The sequence below is a fragment of the Syzygium oleosum genome, unplaced genomic scaffold (genome assembly GCF_021117445.2).
Source record: "Syzygium oleosum isolate NSW1041296 unplaced genomic scaffold, Sole_v2.1 Sole_v2.18, whole genome shotgun sequence".
Lineage (NCBI taxonomy): Eukaryota > Viridiplantae > Streptophyta > Magnoliopsida > Myrtales > Myrtaceae > Syzygium > Syzygium oleosum.
Genome location: NW_026607502.1, coordinates 5,070,976 through 5,095,185, shown reverse-complemented (window position 1 = coordinate 5,095,185; position 24,210 = coordinate 5,070,976). Strand labels below are relative to the sequence as shown.

Below are 24,210 nucleotides of genomic sequence, written 5' to 3'. Positions count from 1 at the left end.
TTTTTTGTTGCTCATATCACTAAATTTTTATGTGATGATTATTAGCCAACAAATAAAATGGTAAAATCCCAATTTCATATAATAAAGTTCATAAAACATGCCCAATACTTTTCTCCTTTATTCTTTTTTGGTCTCAAAAGTTGGACAAAGTTCTTTTGTACATGCAAAAAAAAGTGCCTTTTGCTCCCACTCAATATCTATACGAAGCCTCACTTTGCTCCTCCCTCTCTCTTGTTGGTAAGCAGATATGGACGAGTCTTGGCGGATGCGCATGGGAATGCACGTCCGTTCTCCGCCGCGGCCCACCGCCAGGGCTCCCCCGCCGCCGGACCTCACGGGGAGGGCGCCGCCCCCCGAGACCCTCAACCCCGACGACTTCTCCGACGTCTTCGGCGGCCCGCCGCGCACCGTCCTCCTCCGCAAGTTCTCCGGCGACTTCGCGCCCGCCGATCCCGTCTCCAGCTTCTACGACGAGGTGTTCCGGCCGCCGGAGTTCGCCTCCCCGGCGAAGAAGTCCGGCCGGAGCCTGCCGGCGTTCAGGATCCAGGCGGCGGCGGCGGCGGAGGTGTTCTACGGGGATGTGTTCGGGTCGGATAGGGACCGGAGGTCGAGGGAGCGGTCGAGGCCGGGGTCGAAGGTGATGTCGGGGTCGAAGTCGAAGTCGAATTCGTCGTCGGCGCTGAGCTCGGAGGAGCTGAGCCCTCTCCGGCCAGTGATCAGGGACGACGTCGGACTGTCATCTTTCGCTTCGAAGCTCAGGTAGATACTGCACTTTTACTGGTTCTGTTTCCAGGTGAAACAGCTGCGACTAAAGAGAGATCTCCGTTTTTCTGGTTTTTCAATTGAAGTGAGTTTAGATTACAAATCAAATCGTTTATATGTTAAAGTTGTTCTAAGTTGAGATCAGATTGAACAGGAATAGTAATCATCAAGAAATGCAACGTAGGCGAAAGTTATATCAAAATTTCGTGTTGATCGATATTGACAGGCCGATCAACGTGCCGTGCCGATGGAATTCAATCGCAACTGCTCCCGGCAATGATCTAAAGAAGCATGGAATTCCAGCATTTACCTACAGCCCGCCTTCATGGCCTGATGAGCGACTTACCGAACAAGAACACAAATCGAACTCGAGAAGCTCGTACAATGGCTTTGCGCGGCCCGTTCCGTCGCCGGAATCCGTTACCGAAGAACCGAGCTCGCGCCGGCGAATGAAGATATCGGTCGAGGACGATGACATGGAGATCAACTCCCCGTCATCCGTGATCTCTTCGCTCTGTCAAGATCCTGAGGGCAACAACCTCAGCATCCGAGATCGGGTTCACGTGGTCCGGGAACGAGAGATAGAGGACCATGAGGAAGATGAGATATCGGGTTCTTTTGTCATTGAGATCGGTACTTCGAATCGCCGAGATGGCTCCGGCGATGCATTGGGGATCGACGAGGCGATTGCGTGGGCCAAGGAGAAGTTTCAAGCGCCGGGCGACGGGAAAGACGGATGGAGCGAGACGGAGCTCGGGAAGCAGGACTCTCCCGAAACCGAAGGTACGGTTACTAATATTAGCTCGAGCAGCACTCGGGCCAATTTGGCTAATTATTTCAGCGATGCGAGGCTGACGATCGATCTCTTTATTGTCTGGCATTCTGAAGAGATGTCAAAAGCTTGTGAATTTCTTGACACAAGCAGACATAGCAAGATGCAATGTTCAGAGGTAAACAATTTTAAGCAAATCAATCAGTACTGATGCAGCAGATATGCACTTATCTAAGTGACATTGTTTTCCCAACATGATTAGAAATAGGAAATGAGATCGGCTACGAGTAAATTGCGTCGGTCCGAATTCTTATGAGGCCTCGCGTTTCTGTATTTGTCAGGAAGAACAAGATGAGCAGACGGGAGAAGACGGCGGCACGCGATCAGACAAAGACGTAAGCTATTCCTTATCTATGTCCATTGCATTTAAACTATACTGTACAAGAAACTTCAAATTAATGAGATGGCATACAATGCGTTCGAAAGAAATCGACTGTGTTCTGCGCGACCATCAGTCCTTTGGCCTGAGGAAGAGTATCGACCGAAAACACTTGCTCTGAATTCGATGGATCTGAGAATCCCTGGCAAAATGTCTTTCGATGACCTTGTCACTAGCTTTTGTACGAGTAAAGGTGAACTTCGAGCTTTGCTCGCAGTTTGATAGATGATAGGTGCTGACGGCTCGTGTTGTGTAGAAGGAAATGGAGCTGTTGGATCAAAACTTACGGGCATGGTCGGTCGGCAAAGAAACAAACATCCGGCTACTCCTCTCGACACTACATCAGGTACTTAGCTCTCTCTCTTTCTTTCCCCGAACCCATCTCGCAGTTTTTTTGAGCATTTAGTATTTGCTCACATCGAGGCTCGCGGGGGCGTGGCCGGTTTCAGATCCTCTGGCCGAACAGCAGTTGGAGCTCGGTGCCCTTGATGAGTCTCATGGAGAGCTCTCAAGTGAAGAAGGCTTACCAGAGAGCGAGGCTGTGTCTCCACCCTGACAAGCTCCAGCAGAAAGGGGCGACGGATCGGCAAAAGTACATCGCCCAGAAGGCCTTCTCGATCCTCCAGGTAAAATGAAAAATCTGTTCTTCTCGACTTAACCACGAGCGTGTTCGATGTCGGCGTCGGTAAGTGACGCTCAGCGATTGCTGCTATGACTTTCAGGAAGCTTGGGGTGTGTTCATCTCTCAGAATGCCCTCTTTAGCTAAGTGCAAAGATGGGCGAGACCCGAACCTTCTTCGTTGCTCGGAGAGCGACGGATCTCAAAAATTCGGCTAAGAGATCGAGTTCGAACGATCGCCATGGGTATTCCTATACGGTATTTCACCGTGCGCTCGAATCACACCTGAATATCGCTCGGAAAATTTTTGTACTATAGTTTCTCAGTTTGTGCTTGGTGCATCTTGACATGTTCCAATCTGCCTTCTGTTTTGTCAATAGCAAGAAAAGGAGATGAAAACTGACTGTTGATTTGCGTATATGATGTGAGTTTCCGCTTTGGCTTATGTAATGTGCACATTATTCAGACAGCATTTCAGAAATTGATAGTGTATGGTGTTGGCTTTTCTTTTCTTTTCTTTTCTTTTCAGCTCATATGCAAAGTCTAACTTCTATATAAAGTCTAACAGAAAGACAATTTTCTCATGGTAAAATTTTTCTAATGTGTCATGAATTTCTCAATTGGGATTGATTCTGCCTAGATCTTTAACCGTTGGCTCCATAAATGAGGGGGAAATAAGATTAGGAATGAAAACAAGAGCGACGCCGTTACGACGGTAATTGTTAATCTTGTCCCACATCGCTCGGAAAATCCCATTTAAACATCTTTATAAGCCGATTAGATACTCGACCTAGTAGCTCGAGTTGTTAGGGTGATGAGTCAACAATGTATATCAAGCATATTGTTAGCTAAAATGCGCTTGATATACATTGATGGCTCTCTATTCTAGCATCTTAAGCTTTTTTGGTAGGACTATTGTTAGCCTTATTATTTTCTAGATGGTTTTGTTTCTCTTTTTTCCTCCTCGATTTTGTTCCACTTTTATCGAATGTAATAATCAAAAGGGTTAATATCACGAAAAACCCTAAACTGGTACATTCGTGACAAATTTATCCCAAATTAATTTTTTGACCACAAAAAACTCCAAATTGATACAACTATGACAAACATACCACATACTAATTTTTTTACAGCTAAAAATCCAAAATTGGTATATTTTTTGACAAATTTACCCTCCATTAGTTTCCGTTAAATTGGATTAATACCATGAAAAATCACAAACTGGTATACCTGTGACAACGGAGGGTAAAACCCTAAGTTGGTACACCCGGCAACTGCCACATATAATTTTACTCAACAACTTGACGGTAAAATTTAATGAAAACTAATAGAGAGTAAATTTGTCACAATAATACAAGTTTGGTGCTAACGTAAACAATTTTTTTTTTATAATTTTATAATCTTCTTTCTTTCTTTTCCTTTTTTTTTTTCTATCAAGTCTGGTGAGGGTCGCCGGGCGACTCATCGCCAGTCACAGGAGAGGGTCGCGATCCTCACCGGGCTTGGAAGAAGAATAAGAAAAAGAAAAAAAAAGATAAAAGAAAAGATAAAACCAATTCGAAAAAATGTTAAAATGTTATTTAAAAAATTGTCCACATCAGCACTGCAGTGTCACGTAGGATGACCGGTATCTACGTAAGCAATTTCTAGCTAAAATTGCCCGGATTGATTCAATTGGCAAAACATGAAAATGTTTAGAACTCAATTGGTAAATTTGAAAGGTTTATAATTGAATTGGCAAAAGTGTAACAAGTTTAAGACATTTTTGACAATATTCCCGATTTTTGTGTAATTTGTAATGAAAACATTGCACCAAAAGTCTTAAAACTTACATGCGGAATGCAACAAAGTTTGAAACATTTCGGTCGATTTAATTAAGTCCTAGGCCTTTCACATAAAGTACGATCAAGTCTTTTTGACAATCATTTACACGACCGAAAAAAATAATAGTTTTTAGACTTAATACCATTTTTTGATGAAGGTTAACAACTTGATTGAATCAAATTAAAAATTTTAAGACTCACATTTCGTACACAACGCAAGACTTAGCACAAAGTGGAAATAGGAACGAAATGGTTGTTTTTCGGCACCCTACACAACGGTTTCTTTCTCTTTTTCGAATACTCTGCATTTCACGCATGATCAATGAGATCTTCAGCGCCTCATGCAAACGAGTTAACGAACTTTCGATTTGATTCCTTGTACACTAAAAACGCATCCTAAGAGAGAGAGAGATAGGTCATGCCGGCCCCCCGCCGACGGCGAGGGCTTTTGGGGCCTCACCTCGCAACATCGAGGGCTCGCTGGTCCCTCGTCGTCTAACAACGGATGAGTTGCCTTTTTTTTTTCAATTTCACTCGGTTTCTTTTTTAATTTCGGGTTGAAAACACAAGCTAAAGAATACATAAAGTACATACCCATCTTTTATTCATTTCAGGAAGGAAACAACAAAGCCTGAAGGTGAACCAAAAGGCCACTATCTAAACAACCAAGTAACTAACGAATTGCTCAATGAAATAACAGCCCGACTCAACGGCGGAATGCACGGCATGCAAGTAAAGAGAGAAAGTTTCAAATCCAATATTACTATGATTCACAGAATTCCACATGAAAAAGCAAGAATAGTCCGATCTATGATATTTACCGAGTTTTCAATCCAGTATAGAGAAATAAAGAACAAAATGTAAGACAATTCGTTCGTCCGCTGACATTTCAAGTATGTGAGGTAAACAGCCATCAAGATCTAGCATCCACGATACCTGTAATGGACAAACCATACGAAAGAGGAGTCAATTCGTCACACGCCTTCAACAATAACTAATCAAAAAGTGTCTCCAATCGGCCGAAGAGCGGGGTTTAATGATGTCGCAGTTCAAACAATTACCAAAAATCCACTCACATTTGGTGCGTGAATAATTTGTGAATAATTAAAGTGAGTCCATGTGTGCGCGAATGGTGTTATGAACATAAACATTTGATTCGCGTTCAACTTAATTTATCTAGTAGGAAAGCATGAATAAAAGGCTACCCAAATGATCGCACAATGTCGCGATTTGCAACCTTGTCTAAGATGCAACTAGAGGATGATTATGTGACAGAAACAAAGTGCTGAAACCGTCCATCTGCTTATGGCAAATTAAGATCCAACATCATGTAACCAAATACGGGAAAGAATTTTATATCCAACGTCTGCAGCATTCTTACCACTGAGAGTTTCTTCCTGGATTGCTTCATCTGTTTTCCAGACAATATCCTTCAGCCCAGTTGAAAGGTTCTTGTAAAACTGCAGAAAATGGGTTCGTGGTGCATAAGGTTGGGCCCGAATTAAATTGACAGAAAAGTGCAAAAATCGATTTTTTATAAATCAATCAAATAAAACATGACAATGATACAAACAAAACTCTGCATTCCAGGAACTTGTTCGGGAAATGTATCTCTCCCTTTTCTCTTTCAAGCTATTGAGAATTACAAATATCTTCCTCAACTATACTCCTCATACCAAATACCCTTCTCATATTTCGAAACCTACAATTACCATCCTCACCTTTTGCATTGGAGTATTTTCAGTTGGGGGAGATACAATGTGTGGGTGGTCTGAAAATATGAGGAGAGTATTTCATCTAGGGAGCACAGTTGAGGATGGATTTTGTGATTTTCCATTTAAGTTATCTGTGTACAAAGATGTCATAATAATGTGCTAGACCAACTTAGTGCCATTGGTGTGTGTTGAAGGACCACACTGCATAAATGAAGTTTGTCAAGAGACTCAATCAAAAAAAAAAAAAAAAAGAAACTAAAGGACGGGAAAAAGAAAAAATCGCGAGTTAGAAAATTAATTAAGGCTTGTCTTCAAAATGAATCCGTGTAAGAAATGCCACGTCCATTTGAAAGAGTAATTTGCACAATAATCAATAGAGAGCATACGGATTAAAGAGTTCAAATAATGTATTAACCTAAAGATCAACGTTCAGATTGAAATTTATACCTTGTGAAACTCCAGTGTATCTCCACCAGACTTCCGCAGTTCAACCATGTATAGTGAAGGGGCCACCTCAAAAATCTGAAAAGAAGAGCTTAACTATCACTTGTTATGAATAAGTATTTTACTTTAGAATAGAATTGTTTGCGAGCACCATTACACCGAATAAAAGAAACAATAGCTTACCTCTGTTGCAACAGCTAAATGACCTTTCCGTCCAGCGCTTCATCCACAGAAACCGAGCATAGGTTAAGCCTTTAGGCTGCGTTTGGTGGACTACGTTTAAAGTCATAGCTAATTTTTTTTTTTTTGCTATTCACGGTCCGCAAGGAAAAAAGCCAGAAATTTTTTGGTGAAACGCACAAGGTGTGGGGATGAAGATGACGGAGTGGAGCGTAGGTTTGGAAAATAGGCATTAGAAATCCTATCCGATCTATCCCCCCTCGGATTTTTATCCGGTCTATATCCGACCTTATCCTATCTGGACACAAAACACGGATAGGATAAACATATCTATCCTGGCTTTTATCCAGTCGACCAAATGCAGCCTTAGGGTCCTTCATATTCTACATGGTTCTTCAATATTTTCCTTCAGCTGATAATGTAGAGAAGAGGACTATGAACATCAAAAACATGGTCAATGCAGGAATTATGTTAACAGAAAACTGATACGGGTCATTGCTGTGCTAAATAAAGATGACTCCAGCTAAATGCTCATAAAGTGGGGGTGATAAGAGAGAAAGAGAAAAACAACGAGAAGGGGGGGGGGGGGGGGGTTGTTTGTGAGAGAGAGAGAGAGAGAGAGGTCATCTTATACCTTGAAGTTATTCTTCTTCACGTCAAAACCTAATGGCATAGCAGTTTCTTCAATCTTCGCAATTATCTCGTTAGCTGGACATTTTGATGTGAATCTCGTTTCACGTTTGACAAGTCCCTAGAATTCAGGGTACATCAGCTGTCAAATTTCTCACCGATTGATCTAATTTCAAATTTCATTGATGGAAAAACAAGGTTAAATGCACAATAAAGAGGAATGCAAGTTGGAAAAAGAATGGAGACATCATTCTAAATGTTTTGCTTGAGCAACTCAAGGGGCTTGGAATCTGTACAATGGCAAAATCTACTGCACTGAGTATGAGAGTACCCATCAAAATTAGTGATAAACCTAACGGAGAATGACCCTGAAGTACTCCTAGTCTTCATTTAGTGCAGTAACAGAGTCCTTATCAATTTCATTGTCCAAATTAATTTCATGATGCAAATGCAATTGAAGGTCTCAGAGGAAGAGATTCATGTTTGTTCATCAAACATAAGGAAAATGTTCCAATTATCACTGTCATCTTGTTATGGGCGAACATACCATTTGCTTTTCAAAAAGTGTGCTAAGGTTGAGACCCTGCGATGTAGAGATGAGTTCAAAGGCATTCATGGTGACAGGGGCCATCGGCCCTTCTTCACGCCTTTCCACTACGAGGTTTTGTGGGTCCTGCTGCCAAGAACACATCAAGTTCGAGTCATATTATGATGCCACAAGACAAACAGAACATCAAGGCAGAATGTTGAGAACTGAAGGAAAGAATCTTACAGCAGATTCATTGAAGATTGCATTCACATCATCGAGGCACACGTTGGCTTGTTCAAAAACTGGAGGTTTATATCCTTTCTTGAACCAGTCATTCTCAATGACCTCCGCAATTGTAATCCGCTGTTCCATGCCATTATGGTGATGGTAAAGCAAATGAAACATGAGCAAGGAACTCTCTAAAATAGGACCTTCCTATCCTTTCTCAAAGTACAAGAGAAAACCTACCAAATTCCAAAAATTATCAGGTAAAGAAAAAGAGTACAAGAAATGCACATACAGTCAATGGATTAGGATCCAGAATTCTTTTAATTAGCTTCTTTGCACTTGAGGAGAACCACGAAGGACAAGTGAAGTCGGCCTTGAAAATCTGCAATGACAGAAATCTTATACAGTCAACTTCACTTGTGACAGATGCAATACAAGCAAAACAGAAAATCATGGAGAAAATAAAGCACAAAGATGCAGTGATCCTGGTGAATAAAACCTTCCTAAGCCAGCAAATGACAAGCCAACAGGCAACCTGCTGATGCAAATGAAGCTCTCACTTCTTGGATCTGATAACAGCTATACATGTACTTGTATAATATCTTTTTGATCCTTTGAGATTTTATCAGTTTGTTGATTCGTTTTTGGGAAGAAATAAACTTTACAGTTCTTTGCGTAGTTATTTAAGGTTTTGCTTTTAAAATTAAACTATAAAATGTGAAGCGACCATGTTCCTATGACTATCCATATGGAATAACCACAACACTGATTAAATTTCGGATTATATAGCTCTATCTCTCACCCCAACTGACTTAATAGTTTAAATTCCTGGTCTTGATATTAACTGAACAGTTAACAGAGGAGAATCTTTTATTCATGCATTTAATCAGAACCTCAATTCTATGAGTGTGTATGCTGCAATTTTATCTCATACCGCAGGCATGTCACTGTAATGTGATGTGGATCTAATGTTTAATTGACTGGTGGGATGGTTGTATTGCTTACACTAGACAATAAATGTAGAATAAATGGAAGCACCAACCTTTTTGTACAATGCCATGAGATTGGATTCTTCAAAGGGCAAAAAGCCAGCCATAAGGACAAAAAGAATCACGCCGCATGACCACAGGTCTGCCTTTGCCCCATCGTAGCCCTTGTTGTTAATAACCTGGAATTGAGGAGGGGATACTGAAGTGAATGCCTAATGGCAAACAAGAATTGTAATTTAAATTAGCAGAAAATCTTGCAATACCTCAGGAGCAACATAATTTGGTGTTCCACAAGTAGTATGAAGTAGTCCATCATCCTAAGGAACACAGAGAAGGAACAGAGTTCAGAACTTGTCTTGTGACTTAAAGTATGCCTGATGGTATACAGCTATAAATGCCAAAAAGAGTTGGTAAAACACAAAAGCAAATGACAAGTGTTGGTTTCATATCACTGCCGAAGATCCTAATATGAGCAGCTCTCAACCAATAATAATTCTTTAGTGCTGCGCAAACAAAAACAAAGATCCTATGAATGGCACCGCCGTTCAAACCTCCGATAAGATAATAATAGCGCACAATATGCCACCTTTCAAGCATCTTTGCTTTTGAATGAATACAAAACTGGAGTGATGAACCAATGCTTACCCGAACTTGCTGAGGTAGGGCACTCAGTCCAAAATCTGAAACTTTAAGAGTTCCACTAGCATCCAACAGCAAATTTTCAGGCTGTGATTTTCAAACCAAGTTAATCAATAAAAAACTGAGTACTTAATGTAGAATTTTTGTGAACAAGGTACATGCTTACAATCAACATATTGGAAGAGAAATGTCACCTTCAGATCCCTGTGGAAGACACCTCTGCTATGACAGTAATCCACAGCATTGATGAGCTGCTGAAAATATTTTCTTGCTTCATCTTCTTTCAACCTACCTCTACTTGCCTGGCTCAATAAAAGATAGGTCAGAGACCCAATTGTAACTGAAAGGAAACAGGAAATTGCAACTATTGCCTCACAATTTTGTCAAATAACTCGCCACCAGTTACTAGCTCCAACACAATGTATATTTTCGTCTTGCTAGCCATCACCTACAGCAGTTTAAAGTACATCAATCACTCTGTCATGAAAACGTAAGAACCTTAAATAAACATACATATTACGTTATGGGCAAAAAACCGTAAAAATTGTAATCATGAGGTCATGATGATCGAAAGAAACATGGGAAAAAGTATCTAGTGTCCAACCTCAAACATGCGGATGACATTTGGGTGCCTGATCAATTTCATTGTTGAAATTTCTCGTTTAATCTGAAAATAAAAATAACATCAGAAGAAGGAAAACATCAGTAAGACAATGCTACACAAATTCAAACAACATAATCTTCTGACTGGAAGAAGAGAAAAACCGCATCACAAACAATGTAATACCAATATGTAAAAATATGAAGATATTGAAGGATATATAGTAGTAGTATCTTTAGTAGACACACAAACCGTAATACTTATTTATTACATTCAACAAAGACATAGCAATGGCTAACTAGCTTCTTCTGGTTGCGGAGAAGCCAGATTAGTACAGAAAACAGCACTGAATCTTCCTGAATAAGATTAAGTGACAATTTGATTCATGATTTTTAATTTTGCAGAAGTGACTGTGCAAATCATGTATGAGATTACAGAGAGAGAGTCCATCATCCTATCCTGTAATAAAAACCGTTGCAACAAATGAATGATTATGAATGATCAAGTGAATTATCAGAAATATTAAATAAAAAGGCAATAAATTAAATCAATAGGCTAGAGTAAGCCAGGAAAAATTTGCTTCCTCGATCCATTTCCAGATAAAAGCAAGTTTCTCAGTTTACAATACCGACTCTTTTCTCTATTCCAAATTTCGGGATTCGGTAATCAAACTATATATACCTTGACACGATGGGTATGTATCATCGTTGAACAATGAATCTTGACAAGTCATTTCGCCAGAACTAACAGTAATAGGTAAGATAATCGGCCAGTTTGAGATGTTAAAATTCACAGCCACAGAGCAAAGGAAAGAAAAATTACTTGTTGAGATAGTTAGTTACCACCAACACTAATGACAATAACTACAAAGAGGCAGAATGGCAGTGAAAATCTAGCATTTTCCGAGGGTCTACACATGATATACTCATACGTAATTGTATGTTTATGGATTTGGAAATCCAACAAAGAATGTGCCCCGTGAGAACACTTTCGAGGAGAGAAAGCCAACAGAACAGTGTGATAGTACGAAATACCATAGGATGCAAAAACATTCCTGAAGGATTGCCCGTATAATTGACAATATCAGCCATGTCTCCTCATCAAATATAATAAGATTCTTGTTGGTACATTATCTATTTCTTTCTCATTAGTCAAGAATGGCAGGAAAAATTAGCCTGCCGTCAATGATTTCAGATGTAATTTTCTTCTTTCAATTGAGCTATCCTGCCTCTACCTGTTTGAAGAATACTAGAATGGTTCAACTCAGAATGTTCAGTACATCTATTACCTGGTTTTCTTTCTTCAGCACACCTATATAATGGGATGAAACAACAGCCACTATCAGGATATGAGGGTATACTGAAAAAAGTAAAGTATCGAACTTTCAAATCACGAATAGCATTCCCTCATCCATTCAAATGATCTCCATTTTAAAGGGTCCATCTCGCAAGACTACCTCAAAAGTTAAACAACGTAATATGCTTCGACAAGAATGCAGTGAGCCGCGCATCCCATTTCCACCCTATCTCCCCTCGACCAACCAACCAAAAAGTCAGACAATATCCGCGTGATATTTTTTTTCTTGTTCTTTTTTTAGCTTTTACGTTGCGTGTTGGGGTCTCTCTTCAAACTCCCGACTAATCACATCGAGCCACGACAGTCTCCCCATACCATCGTACCGCAATCAAGTAATTACTGCACACTTGGGTTCTATAACGCTCAAACCGAAGCCGACGCATGATAATCTCATTCCACAAGAACGTAATCAAACTTTCACCATACCTGACCAATCATCTTGTGCTTCAAAACCTTCTCTTTATCCAGGATCTTGATGGCCACATTGTCCCCCGTCTCGATGTTCCTCGCGAACTTCACCTTCGCAAAAGTCCCCTCTCCCAGGGTCCTCCCAAGCTCGTACTTCCCCACGCGCGTCCTCCCGCTACTGCTCGCTCGTGACGACATCTTCCCTCCTCCCCTCTCTCCTCCAAGCTCTCCCTTCACCTTCTCTCTCAAGAATCACAATTCAAGCTCGAGCTTCAGCAGGCGGATCAAGATCTCTTCTTTTTGCACGGTTGCCATACCTGCGTCTTCGCCACCTTTCTTTCCCTCCTCTTGCTACGTTCGACGCCAAGATTCAAAGCAAAAGGAAGGGACCCATCAAAAAGGGTCGACAAAGAATCACCCGAAACGTATCCAAGAACACCAACCCGGACCCAGAAAAGAGAATCCCACGAATCCCAAGAAAATCCCAAGAATCCTTACCTAAAGACCATGAGAAACCACCCAGGTGAACAAGCGGGCTCTGCCGCCGACGGGGGGAGGACGAAAACGCGGTGACGGGTGACCGATGGATCGATCGGATCGATCAAAGATTCGACATGAGCTAAAAGAATTCTCCGTGGGCGGGTGGGGGGTCGAAAGGAAGATCTGGAAGGGGAATTCTTCGTGGAGAAGGAAGGAACGTTTCAAAATGGAGGAAGCCACGCGAGGAGACTTCGGTAGGCGATGTGATACACGCTTGAGGCAATAATTGCACATTTTTATAATGTTTCATAGGATGAGAATGCTTATACGAGGAAAGTGTACATGATTCTTTCCTTAAAATCTCAATTTGTTAATCCTTTTCAATTTTGGGGAATTTACAAAAGTGGCCATGTACTGTTGCCCCCTCTTCCATTTTGGTCCTCATAGTCTTTTTTTTTTTTTTTTGGTCGTCGTAAATTTGATCCTTAGACTAATCTCGGGTCGCAATTTCGAGGTTTTGGTCTCGATACGGACGGAAATTATTAACTAGGAATTCGAGATTAACACGCGGCTTTGAGATCGATGCAGAGCGGAAATATTAAGGGGGCAATAATCGGAATTTCCTGCAAATGTTCCTAATCAATTTTGGTCCACGTCTTAAACCTTTTTTTCCTTTTTTTTAAGAGAGAGAGATTTGGGCCCTAAAAATCTAATCTTCAATCGTGATTTTAAGGTTCTGCTTATTTCGCTGAAAATAAATGATTTGAAAAATATTTTTATAAAAATAATCGCTTATATCATTTATAAAAATGAATGAATGAAAAATATTTTTATCGTTGACGAAAATATAGATGGGAAATATTGAATAAGTGTTGGGGAGTGCAGAGCAAAAGCCCCTACACTAGAAATCACCAAGAGAGAACATAAGTTCTAGCCCAGAAACATATGTAATGAAACCTATTTTCAATTAAAAACTTAAGCCGATAAATTAATGGTTTCACATCACGCTAATTTTTCGAAGTGGGACTTTTTTAACATAACTCACGCGCGCATCTCAAAAGTAAGATATCAAGACGCAAGACTGAAGTGGAATAAGTGAAAAATTACCGGGGGTAATTGTAAGAGTGGTCTCTAAAGTATGGACCACTATTCAATCTTGGTCCGCGTGATTTTAACTTCGCTGTCATATGCGGGTCCTGAACTAACTTTCCCACCACAATTACAAGAAAATCCCTGTAGTTCCGTCCAAATGTTAGCAAAACCTAGAGGAGACACCCCAAGAATAGTTGGGACAAGATCAAATGTTGGTGAAAGCTTCGAGTGCACAAGAAACAACAAGAAAGCATTGGTGAACAATCTATGGGTAAATTATCTGGACCTGGAGATTTATCTCCATACATACTCCGAAGCACAGCCTTAACTTCTAATGGAGTAACAAGTTCAAGGAGAGAAAAAGCTTGGCCTGCATTTAACCTGAATTGCAATAGATCCCTTTAGCACGTAACCAGTATTCGAAGGACGGGACTGAGAGGACCCAAGCAACTTTCGGTAGTAGTTCACTGCCTCCTCACCGATGAGTTTGTGGCTTTCGATTTGCCTTCCATCCTCAGTCTAAAGAACCCTAACAGAGTTTTTTTGAAGTTCTAATTTCAACCTTCTAATTAAAGAAAGCAGTGTTTTGATCCCCCAGTCTAAGATAAAAGGCTCTTCTTTTGTCTATAAAAAGCTTCTTTGGAGTTCCTCAACTTCCTGTATTCAGCTCTACATTTTCAATTCTTCCTCAAGTAATGTATCAGTGATGATGACAAAGCATCTGATGATGTAAAAACTGTTGTAACTTCTCGTGAGCTTGCTGAACTTGCAATGGAAGCTTCTCATATGCTCTCTATTAAAAGCCCCTAAGGCCTGTTTGTTCACAGGGAATTAGAAGAGTGGAATGGGAATTAGACCTCGTTCCTGTTCATTGTGGTACTTGGTAACTTTCGAATATAAAGGAATGGAAATAGATATTGGGAACAAAAAACGCTCAGTGCAATGTTTTCGCCAATGTAGAAGAGGTAGGAATGAACGAGAAGGAATGGATAATTGTCCAAAAAGCCTTAAATTTATTTTGTGGCAGTCAATTCAGTCCTAAACTTTTTAATTATGTAAATTTACTCTTAAACCTTTCATCGTGCCAATTTAGTCTTAAACATTTTAATGATTTGCATATTTAGTCCTAAACCTATTATTTGGATATTTGGCCGGAAGGATTATATTGACAAATCGTTAAAAAGTTTAAAACTAAATTGGCAAATTATCAAAAGATCTAATACTAAATTAAGGTTTAAGACTACATTGGTAAATCATCAAAAAATTTAGACTAAATTGGCACAATTGAAATGTTTACGACTGAATTGACCGTTGTACAATAGGTTTATAACTTTTTGAACAATTTTCCCCGAAAAAGGATCGTGTATTACTTAACAAAAAAACTAAATTCGAGAAATGGAGGAATATTTACGACAAGAAACACCTAAATCAACAAATATGCCAATACTCCTCCCATCCGCTCTTTCACTTTGCATTTTTTTTTTTGGCATCTTCTAAAATTGAATTTCTATTGATCTCTCCAATGTCAGGACAAACTTTAATAATGTTTCAAATTATAAAAACCCCAAAATCCAATTTCTACTGACAACCGGTCCCCTCATATGTTCGGTACGTTCTGTCTTCTTGGTAGATATTTGTAGGTTTTCCTCCTTTTCACGGGTGGTAGTGAGCCATTTGTCATGTTCGAACGAGCACTTTGAGTTTTTCTTGGTAAATTCCCAGTTTTTATATTTATTTATTAAGTCCACGATTGATGTATGTCATGATGACACTTTCTTGGTCGAAGTAGTCATTTCTAGAATTTTTTATATGTCAATAGATCTATCATCTATGATATTCATCCGATAATTGTAGGCTGGCTCTGTTTTTCAATACATGTTTTACAGGGACTAACAGTTGTTGAAGAATAACGTAAATTGAAAAACGAACTACGTAATGGTCGTGTTTGTACTAGAAAACAACTCTAATCAAGTCCGATAAACTCGTTTAACTTGAAAATTAACCTCATCGAATTAGCTTATAGTGGTTAAAAATCCGATTTTTTTTGTGTGGATTAGGCACATCACAAGAGGTCAATTTTGTACATAAAAAAGCACCCACACAAGCTTAAGATTAGGCTTGCGTTTACTTGATCAATGAGTTTAGTCGAGACATTTCACTGGCTCATGCGGTTTTTTTTTCTTTTTTTTGGGGTGGGGGGAGATTGGTACTGGCTCATGATCATGAGTTTAATGGAATCATTTTATAGAGTTTGAGACTTATCTATTTAAGGTGGGCTTTCTCGTCATCAAAATAATTGCAACCGTTTTTTTTTAATTGGAGAACTAAAAAAAACAAAGTGCAAAGTTGAGACATTTAATTTAATGATAGTTTTCATATCAACATGAGTTTTGGCATATGAGATGAACTGTCCTCGAATAACACTTTGTTTTTATCTATCAATGTCTACATATTCATCCAAATTATTCTATATTGACAGTTACCCTTTCTCTCCACCTACATGCAATGGTTCTCCTCTAATATTTAGAATGATAATATGTAATAAATTTAGCAATTTAAATTTATAATGTTATCTCTTCAGTAATTGGAAACGCGCCCAATGCGTGCGTTAGAACATATCGTGTGTAGAACTAACTTTAAAATTTGGTGTCCACCCCACAGATTATCGCAATGCCTTTGTCGTAATATAAGAAAATTTAAAGAGAAATTTTGATTTTATTGATGAATATTCGATCATATGAATAGTCACCTGACAAATCTCCAACTTTCACAGAGCACATGCCCCAACCCTTGAATTACATGTCCACTTTTTTCCTAATAAAAACCGCCACATAAATCTCCTATCCAGGCTCCCCCAGTGCGTGCCAAAAAATTAGTTAAAAGAGAGCAAAAACTATTATATACCCTCATGGCGCTTTTATGATAATCTCCATCTTTCTAGACGCTAACGGGAGAAAATTCGAAGAAAAAAATATTTAACAAAAGAAATTTTAAAGGTTAAGTCTACTGCGAAAAAATTAAATATTCTGAGAAAGATTTAAACTCAAATTTTAAAAAGACTAGACTTTCAAATATTCGGATTGTTATTAGCCCTTTCAGCTGATGTTAGATCATGACTTACCTAATAATATACGTGGTTACAATAAAACTTTTGGGGAAAGATTTGAGATTTTGTTTTTTGGTCAAAAGGAAAGATTTGAGGTTGAAATAGTCTTTAAGTTTACTATTTATAATGTAGAGGTTTTCCTTATATTTTTCTCTTGAAAAGATTATATGCAGAGTCAAGATTCACAAATCTATTGAAAAGATTAGACTGCCATGACATATACTATTATTTAGGCAATTTTACAAGATCTTTTGTCAGTGTTGGAAATAATTTACACGACTATGGTAGGAAGAGTAAAAGAAAAGTGATATCACGATGTTTCGCAAATTCTTATAATGGCATCCTCCATTCAAGGAAAGCTGCCCATTCCCTGTATTGGGTGTATTCTTTTCACTTCAAACCCTTTGAAGTCTCGTTGAGGCAGCCCAAAGTCAACACCTAGCTAAAGCCACGATGCTTCCAGAGAATGAGTCAACAAAAGAATTCAGAAGCAAGGGCAAAAATTTAAGTGGGCACTTTTCCCCCGTCCTATATAAAAATCACATGCCTTTTTTTTTTTCCTGACCGACCGACATTGACATGTGCTCAGTAACAATGAACAAAAGGATAAGCTACACCAACGTTGCAAGAAAGATAAGATAAGATTCTGGATAAAAACAATCATCCATGGTGAGCATGATCCGCACAAACAGGGGGCGAATTTGCATGTTCTGTAGTGGGGGAGGCTCTCACTTCACAGCGGGGACAATGCAATGACACCTCCGTTTGCTAATCAAGTACACAAACTTCTTTTTATTCAATCGAGCGCGTACGACTTTTCGAATTCTGTCTTAATACGGTGCTTCCATTAACTCAATGAACAGAAATCGCTGATACGACATAATGACATTAGGTAACTATTGAGTATGATGACGTGGCATGCTTACACAGTTTAGGTACTCACGCTATCATTATCCCCTGTAACAATTAAAATCATGGATTGATTGATGGAGGTTATCTCCGTTTGTGCATTTATGATTTCTTTAGCAGTGAATCATGAGAGATTCTTACCATCTCCGTTTGTATATTTTCAGGGTCATTTACTCTTGTATGTTGTTCATACAAAGCAATGTACATGATAGGATATGAAAATATCCGACTTTTTTTTATTGTGATTCGCCAAACAGTGGATATTATATAGCAAAATTTCTGGATTTTATATCTTATCATGGTTAGAAATTTAGACGACCAAATGCAGCTTAAGGGCTGTATGCACGGATTGTACAATCTAAATGTTAATAAGCAAAGGAGCTCATTGCAACATTCCAAAGCCTTATGACAAGAAATGTAATCAAGCTACAACAACATGACGAGGTAGATCAGCCAACGAATGCAAAATCTAGTAAGGGAGAGAAAACATGATTTTCCACCTTCGCAATCCCGAAGAGTATGAGACATAAGCTTTGTCGCCATTTTTGTGAAACTTCAACTTGAATCACAGAGTTACGGAGGAGAAGGAGTTTTGGTTCTCTTGCCTTTTTCTTGGAGTTTTGACATGAACCAAAGAACTACGGGAGAATAGTAAAGTTTCAACATGAACCATAAATACGGAGGAGAAGGAGATGAGAGGGTGGGTTTCTTTTTTTCCAAAAATCTCAGTACCTCTCATTCTTCCAATTAGAAATATACTTTTCAAGTTTGAATTTGTTCATTTAAAATCTAGGTTATTCTACTTCATTTTATTTACTTGTTACTTATTTTGATTCTTATTTTTAGCTCTCTTTTTTTTCTATTTTTATTCACTTACATCATTCCTTATTAAAATTTTTATTAAACCATGAACTATACTAATATACTAATATGTTAATATACCTAAAATATGTAATAAATACATATACTAAATATATAGAATATATTATAGAATAGAAAGAAAATTAACATAGGAATAAATAAAAACGAAAATTATTTATATATTTTTTGTCATTTTGAATTTTCTTTTTTATATTAAGATTCAAATATTTGATTTTAAATTCTTATTTTAATTTTATTAATTAAGAAGTTTGTTATTCGAGAAATGCTTTTATACCATGGATATAAGACATCCTCTTCACCTTTATTCTAGCTCCCCCAAGGGATATTTTAATATGGGCTATGTCCCTTCTATATTTGGTATTATCATATTATGGATAGAAACCAAACATAGGATATGATAATTAATCCTAATATGATTTTTATCCCGGTTACTAAAACGAAGCAATAAGAAATTAGTTGAGTGATTAACTGCTCGGTTTGGTTGTAGTAGATTTGTATTTAAATCACAAAATTTTTCACTCAAATTAACCTTAGGGCCACGCTTGTTACCTTATGAGTGGAGCTTTACCCAATGCACGTGAACGAAGTGACTGGCGTATATCCATAGGGATTGATCGAGTTGAAAGGTTTAGATACATGTGATAAAAGAATGTTGGGAAAACCTCTTACGATATTTTAAAGTTGGCAAACCATCTATTTCTCATTATTATTTGATAAATGCATATGTTGATTAGTTTAGGTGATGTTGATATAAAGAACACTTGTAACTATTGGTTGTGTCTGAAGTGCATAGTTAAAAGACTCCTAAAAGTTGGATGGACCTTGATAGAGAGTGAACAAGTATGGGAGAACAGTTGTTAGTTTGAGAGAGTGGACGTAGGCTTGATGTAAGCTGAACCACTGTAACACCTGCATACATTATTTTCTATCTCTTTACTTATTTTAATTTTTATATGATAGAAGCATCTTGCATTTGATATTATCAAACTATCTTGCATTTATCAAATTTAACTTGGGTTATTCTACGAAAAATTATTAAGTTTTGAAAATCAACCTATTCACCCCATTGTAGGTTGTATTGTTAGCTTCAGCAATTAGTATGAGAGCCGTATTTTGTGGTTTAAAGTATTTTACTTTTGAGCATAAAGATTTTGATTTAGGGCTACATTGGTCTAAATGTTTGCGAAGGTCAATGTAACACAAGACCTATATACTTTGATGAGACTGATTATAGTTACTGGAAATAAAGGGCAAAAGTACACATTCAATGAACAGATTTTTTACTGGCTGGAATGTTATCAAACATGGTCCATCCGCTGCTTAACCTGTGAGAACAACTGTCCCAACAATATCATCAAGAACCAAAAGCCAAACTACTCAAAAAACGCCTCCACTAGCAGAAATCCCTTCAGAAGAATTGACCAGAAGACAAAATCTAAATGCCAAAGCTTCAAATATGCTATATTGTGCCTTATATCCTTCTGAATTTAATTGCATATCTTCTTGTACTACAACCAAAGAATTTTGGGAAAGACTTGAAGTCACTTTTGAAGGTAATGATAGAGTCAAAATGACCAAAATGGACATACTACTAGGAAAGTATGAAACTTTCGAGATGAAGCCAAATGAGACTATTACAAAAATGTATTTGAGATATTACGAAATCATCAATGGCCTTGCCAACCAAGGAAAAACATTCACCAGTGTAGAGAATGTGAACAAATTGCTGAGAGTACTCCCAAATGAGGGTGTCATGTAACGACATCTATTCGTGAAACGCTAAGAATTCAGCCTCTATCAATGAATGAGTTGATAGGAACCCTGACGGCTTATGAAGCTGAAGTATAAAATGGCAAAATGGTCAAAAAGGTAAGAAATCTACCATATTTAAAGCTAACACATTTGATGCATATGATTTAACATCGTCGGAGGAGTATGATGAAGACGAGGAGATGCTTCTAAACTGAAGAATTAAATTTCAAAATTAAAACATTGGAATATTGGCAAAAGGAAGAAATTGAATCTTTAAACAAAGAACTTAGCTTTAATAGAGAGGAACGAGATATTTTATAAAAGGACGGTGCTTATGTTAAGATAATGACACAAAAAAAATCCCAAACTGATATACTTGTGACAAATTTACACAAAACTAATGTTTTGATCACTAAAAATTCAAAACTGGTACACATATGATAAATCCTCAAACTAATTTATGGGTCACCAAAAATCCCAAATTAGTACACGTGTGACTCATGAGTGAATGTTTTTTTAGAAGTCATGGCACTCAATTGATCGAAAAAAAGTTATGACATTTAAGTGAGCGTCATACGAAAGTTATGACATGGTGTTTTTATCTCCAACTCTAAACACGTAAAGACACTCATTTACCTTGCAAAGTTAACCCCATTGAATTAGCTTATAGTATTTAAAAAACTTACTCATGTTTGTGGATTATACACACCACACAAGTTCGATTCACTACACAAAGACGTACCCACCTAGGTTTAGGCTCACATTTGTCTGATCAATAAGCTTAGCGGCGATATTTTTGCTGGAAGTATCCCTCATCCCATTGATAATGAGTGTGACCAATTCTTACTTGGTGTTGCTTCTATGATGGCTAGTGAGTGGGAACTTAGCTTCCGTCTAGAAATATATGTCATATCAAAACACAATTTGTAACTCCTTCAAGAACAAGGTCATATCCTAGGCTTAAAGCCGAGCTAGACTCATAACTTACTTTATAATGATTTAGAGGGCTCAGAATCTCTTTTGACAACCCTTAAAGAGTTGATGCGGCCGATTTCAATTGAAAATTGAGTACAATACCTTGTTATAAGAAGAACTAATCCTTAGTTTGGGCTCATGAGGTTAATAGGATCATTCTATCAAGTTTGAGATTTATCTATCTAAAGTGGGCTTCCTCGATTAAAAGAATTGCAAATCCAGACATTTAATTAGGGGAATTTGACAAAAAAAATGTAGGCACGTGGGATGGCCAAATTGTCCTCAAATGATGCTTTATCTATCTATATCTCTATATTAATTCAAAATAACCTATTTTTATTATTAACTCCTTTCTCCACCCTTATATGACGGTGCTCATCTCAAATGATAATGTTAAATACATTTAGCAAATAATATCTACAGCATTATCAATTGAGTAATTGCAAATGCACCCGGCGCGTGCGTTAAAACTAATCACGTGTACAACTATCAAATTTGTTGTTCACCCTTCAATATCACGATGCCTCTGTTTTTAATATAAGGAAATTAAAGAGAAAATTATATTTTTTTTAATGAAAATTCAATGTCACTGAATAGTTACCTAACAAATCTCCTACTTTCACATAGCGCGTATCCTAATCTTTAAAATTCATGTCCCTTTTTTAGGCAAAAAGTTGGAGGTTGAAATAGTCTTTTTGGTTTACTTTGTATATAGTAGAGGTTTTCTCCATATTTCTCTCTCAAAAAGATTATATGCAGAGGTTCAAGATTCAATAACCATTTGCATCAACCATACTACCTTGACATATACTATCACCTAGGCAACTTTATAAGATCCTTTATTAGTGTTGGAAATAATTTACTCGATTATGGTTGGATGAGAAAAAAAGAAGTGATATTATGAAACCCTTTGCTAGTAGTGCCCATTAAAATTCTATAAGATCCTTTGTTAGTGCCCTTAATGATTTTATTATGGGCACTCAAGCCTTTTGTAAATTTTATGTCAAATGATCCTCCATTGAAGGAAAGCTACAGATTCCTGTATTCTGTGCATTCTTTGTTCTTCGAAACCCATTGATGTCTAGATAGGGCAACCCAAAGTCAGCACCCAGCTAAAGTTACGATGATGTTCAAGAGAATGAATCAATAGAAGAATTTTAAAGGCAAGAGCAAAGATTTTAGTGGGGTACTTTTCCCTCATCTTATATAATAATCACCTGCCTCCTTTCTAACTGACATTGACATTTGCTCAATAATGATGACTAAGAAATGAACAAAACAACGATAACTTTGAAAGGAAGAAAGGATAAGATGGTGCATGAGAAGAATAATCCATCGTGAGCATGATCCAGACGAAAATGGGCCGACTTTGCATGTTCTGTGGTGGGGGAGGCTCTCACTTCTCATTATTCTCCCTGTATATGATAGGGATCATCATTTTTTCAATCAAGTACACTAGCTTTTTTTCTTTTTCAATCGAGTACCTGAACATTTCAAATTTCAGTTTGATACGGTCCTTTCATCAAATCCATGGGCGGAAATTGGCAATGTGACGCTAGCGCCGTTAGATAACCGTTTAGTATGATGATATGGCAATACTTGCACGGCAAAAATGCAGACCAGGCGTTTGGTACACGATGTTGGTCTTTGGAGGTAATTTTATTCTTACGCGTCTGGTCACGATTGTTTGGTGGTTTTTGGTGGTGGAGATGGTGGCCAATGGCGGTGCTGCTATTCGAGCCATAGCCGTGGTGGTTGGGATGCGGTGGATGTCGGCGGTGAGGGACGGTGGTGTTTTGAAGATAAAAGGAGAGAGAGGTGTGAAGGGGACGACGGCCACGGCTGCCCAAAGAAGAAAAGGCTGGCCCGCAAGAAGAAGAAAGAAAAAAAGAAGGAAAATAGTATTGTTTGTTTTCATATGAGTTGGCATCTAGTCATTTATGGACAAATTTTCTAGAGCAAGTGAGACACGTCAGTATAAAAATATAGGAAATGAAAATGACCTCGCTTTTTGACGGAAGCACTAAGTTGAGCTCAACTTTCGAAAGTTAAGATTCTTGATTGAAGAAAAAAAGTTTATTTGATTGAATAAAGGGCAAAATTTTAATGTACTTGCGATAACATTATTATCCCTTATGATGACTAAAATCCCTGCATACAGCTCTTAACATGCAATTGTTTTTGTGTTCAAATCACTATATTTTTCACTCAGGCCCCACCTATCACCTCGTTTGTGGAAACGGATGAAGCGACTTATGTATGTATATGAAGATTAGTCGAGTCGAAATGTTTGATTATATATAATAAAAATAAAAATTAAATAAATCTGCGCACCCGCAAAATTGATCAACCATACAAATTTGGATGTATATACTATATTAATACCTCATTGATTATTGAAGAGTAAGAGTATCCCTCGTTAAAGTGTGCATTAGGTGAAAGACACATCACTTTGAGGATAAAGATTGTTCTGACGTAGCTAGCAAAGATCACCTAGAGTGGGTAAATAGGTGATCTAAACGATTTTTGTTCAATTTAAGTTCATAAACAGTTGATCACCAGTAAAGTTTGAACAATGTTCAGATTCTGAGCAGTTTATATAGACAATGTGTTAGTGTGCATCATGTAAAATAAAAGTTTAGGGATAGAAAGACTGCACACAAGAAGTTATAGTGGTTCGGCTTAGATTAAGCCCCCGTCTACTCTCCCACGCTGACAGCTTACTGGCTAGATTCCACTATATGATCAAGAAGAATTACAAGTTCTGAGTGATAACACTCTGTGAATGATAGAACTCTCTATCTCACGCAATTACTCTTACAAACTATCCCTCAAGATCTCAGTATTTTGCTTAGGAAAGACAAGTAATATAATCGGAGT

At 38.1% G+C, this 24,210-nt stretch overlaps 2 protein-coding genes and 1 long non-coding RNA gene across 5 annotated transcripts; 1 reads left to right on the top strand and 2 right to left on the bottom strand.

Annotated features, from left to right (window-relative positions):
* The first annotated feature begins 190 nt into the window (after positions 1 to 190).
* On the top strand, positions 191 to 3,098 carry LOC115693255 (uncharacterized). Of its 2 annotated transcripts, none has more exons than XM_030620234.2 (7): positions 191 to 759; positions 989 to 1,545; positions 1,651 to 1,712; positions 1,876 to 1,929; positions 2,233 to 2,319; positions 2,423 to 2,599; positions 2,696 to 3,098. In XM_030620234.2, exons 1-7 carry the CDS (start codon positions 248 to 250, stop codon positions 2,738 to 2,740), a joined length of 1,494 nt encoding a protein of 497 aa, XP_030476094.2. In that variant the 5' UTR covers positions 191 to 247; the 3' UTR covers positions 2,741 to 3,098. The 2 variants fall into 2 exon arrangements, with proteins under 2 accessions (XP_030476094.2, XP_030476093.2); XM_030620233.2 differs by having other exon boundaries at positions 192 to 759; positions 2,230 to 2,319.
* A 1,895-nt stretch (positions 3,099 to 4,993) lies between these two features.
* On the bottom strand, positions 4,994 to 6,807 carry LOC130140392 (uncharacterized). The gene is made up of 4 exons (XR_008818404.1): positions 6,758 to 6,807; positions 6,578 to 6,652; positions 5,797 to 5,875; positions 4,994 to 5,351 (listed from the first exon to the last, which is right to left on the bottom strand). It is a non-coding gene; the product is annotated as an uncharacterized LOC130140392 (long non-coding RNA).
* Positions 6,808 to 7,355: 548 nt separating this feature from the next.
* Positions 7,356 to 12,793, bottom strand: LOC115693256 (CBL-interacting serine/threonine-protein kinase 23). 2 transcript variants are annotated; one of them, XM_056319638.1, is made up of 12 exons: positions 12,633 to 12,793; positions 12,153 to 12,485; positions 10,374 to 10,436; positions 10,146 to 10,217; positions 9,964 to 10,071; positions 9,776 to 9,856; positions 9,394 to 9,447; positions 9,184 to 9,309; positions 8,434 to 8,523; positions 8,157 to 8,276; positions 7,932 to 8,057; positions 7,356 to 7,505 (listed from the first exon to the last, which is right to left on the bottom strand). In XM_056319638.1, exons 2-12 carry the CDS (start codon positions 12,330 to 12,332, stop codon positions 7,383 to 7,385), a joined length of 1,143 nt encoding a protein of 380 aa, XP_056175613.1. In that variant the 5' UTR covers positions 12,333 to 12,485; positions 12,633 to 12,793; the 3' UTR covers positions 7,356 to 7,382. The 2 variants fall into 2 exon arrangements, with proteins under 2 accessions (XP_056175613.1, XP_056175612.1); XM_056319637.1 differs by having other exon boundaries at positions 7,932 to 8,060; positions 12,633 to 12,792.
* Between the last annotated feature and the right edge of the window lie 11,417 nt (positions 12,794 to 24,210).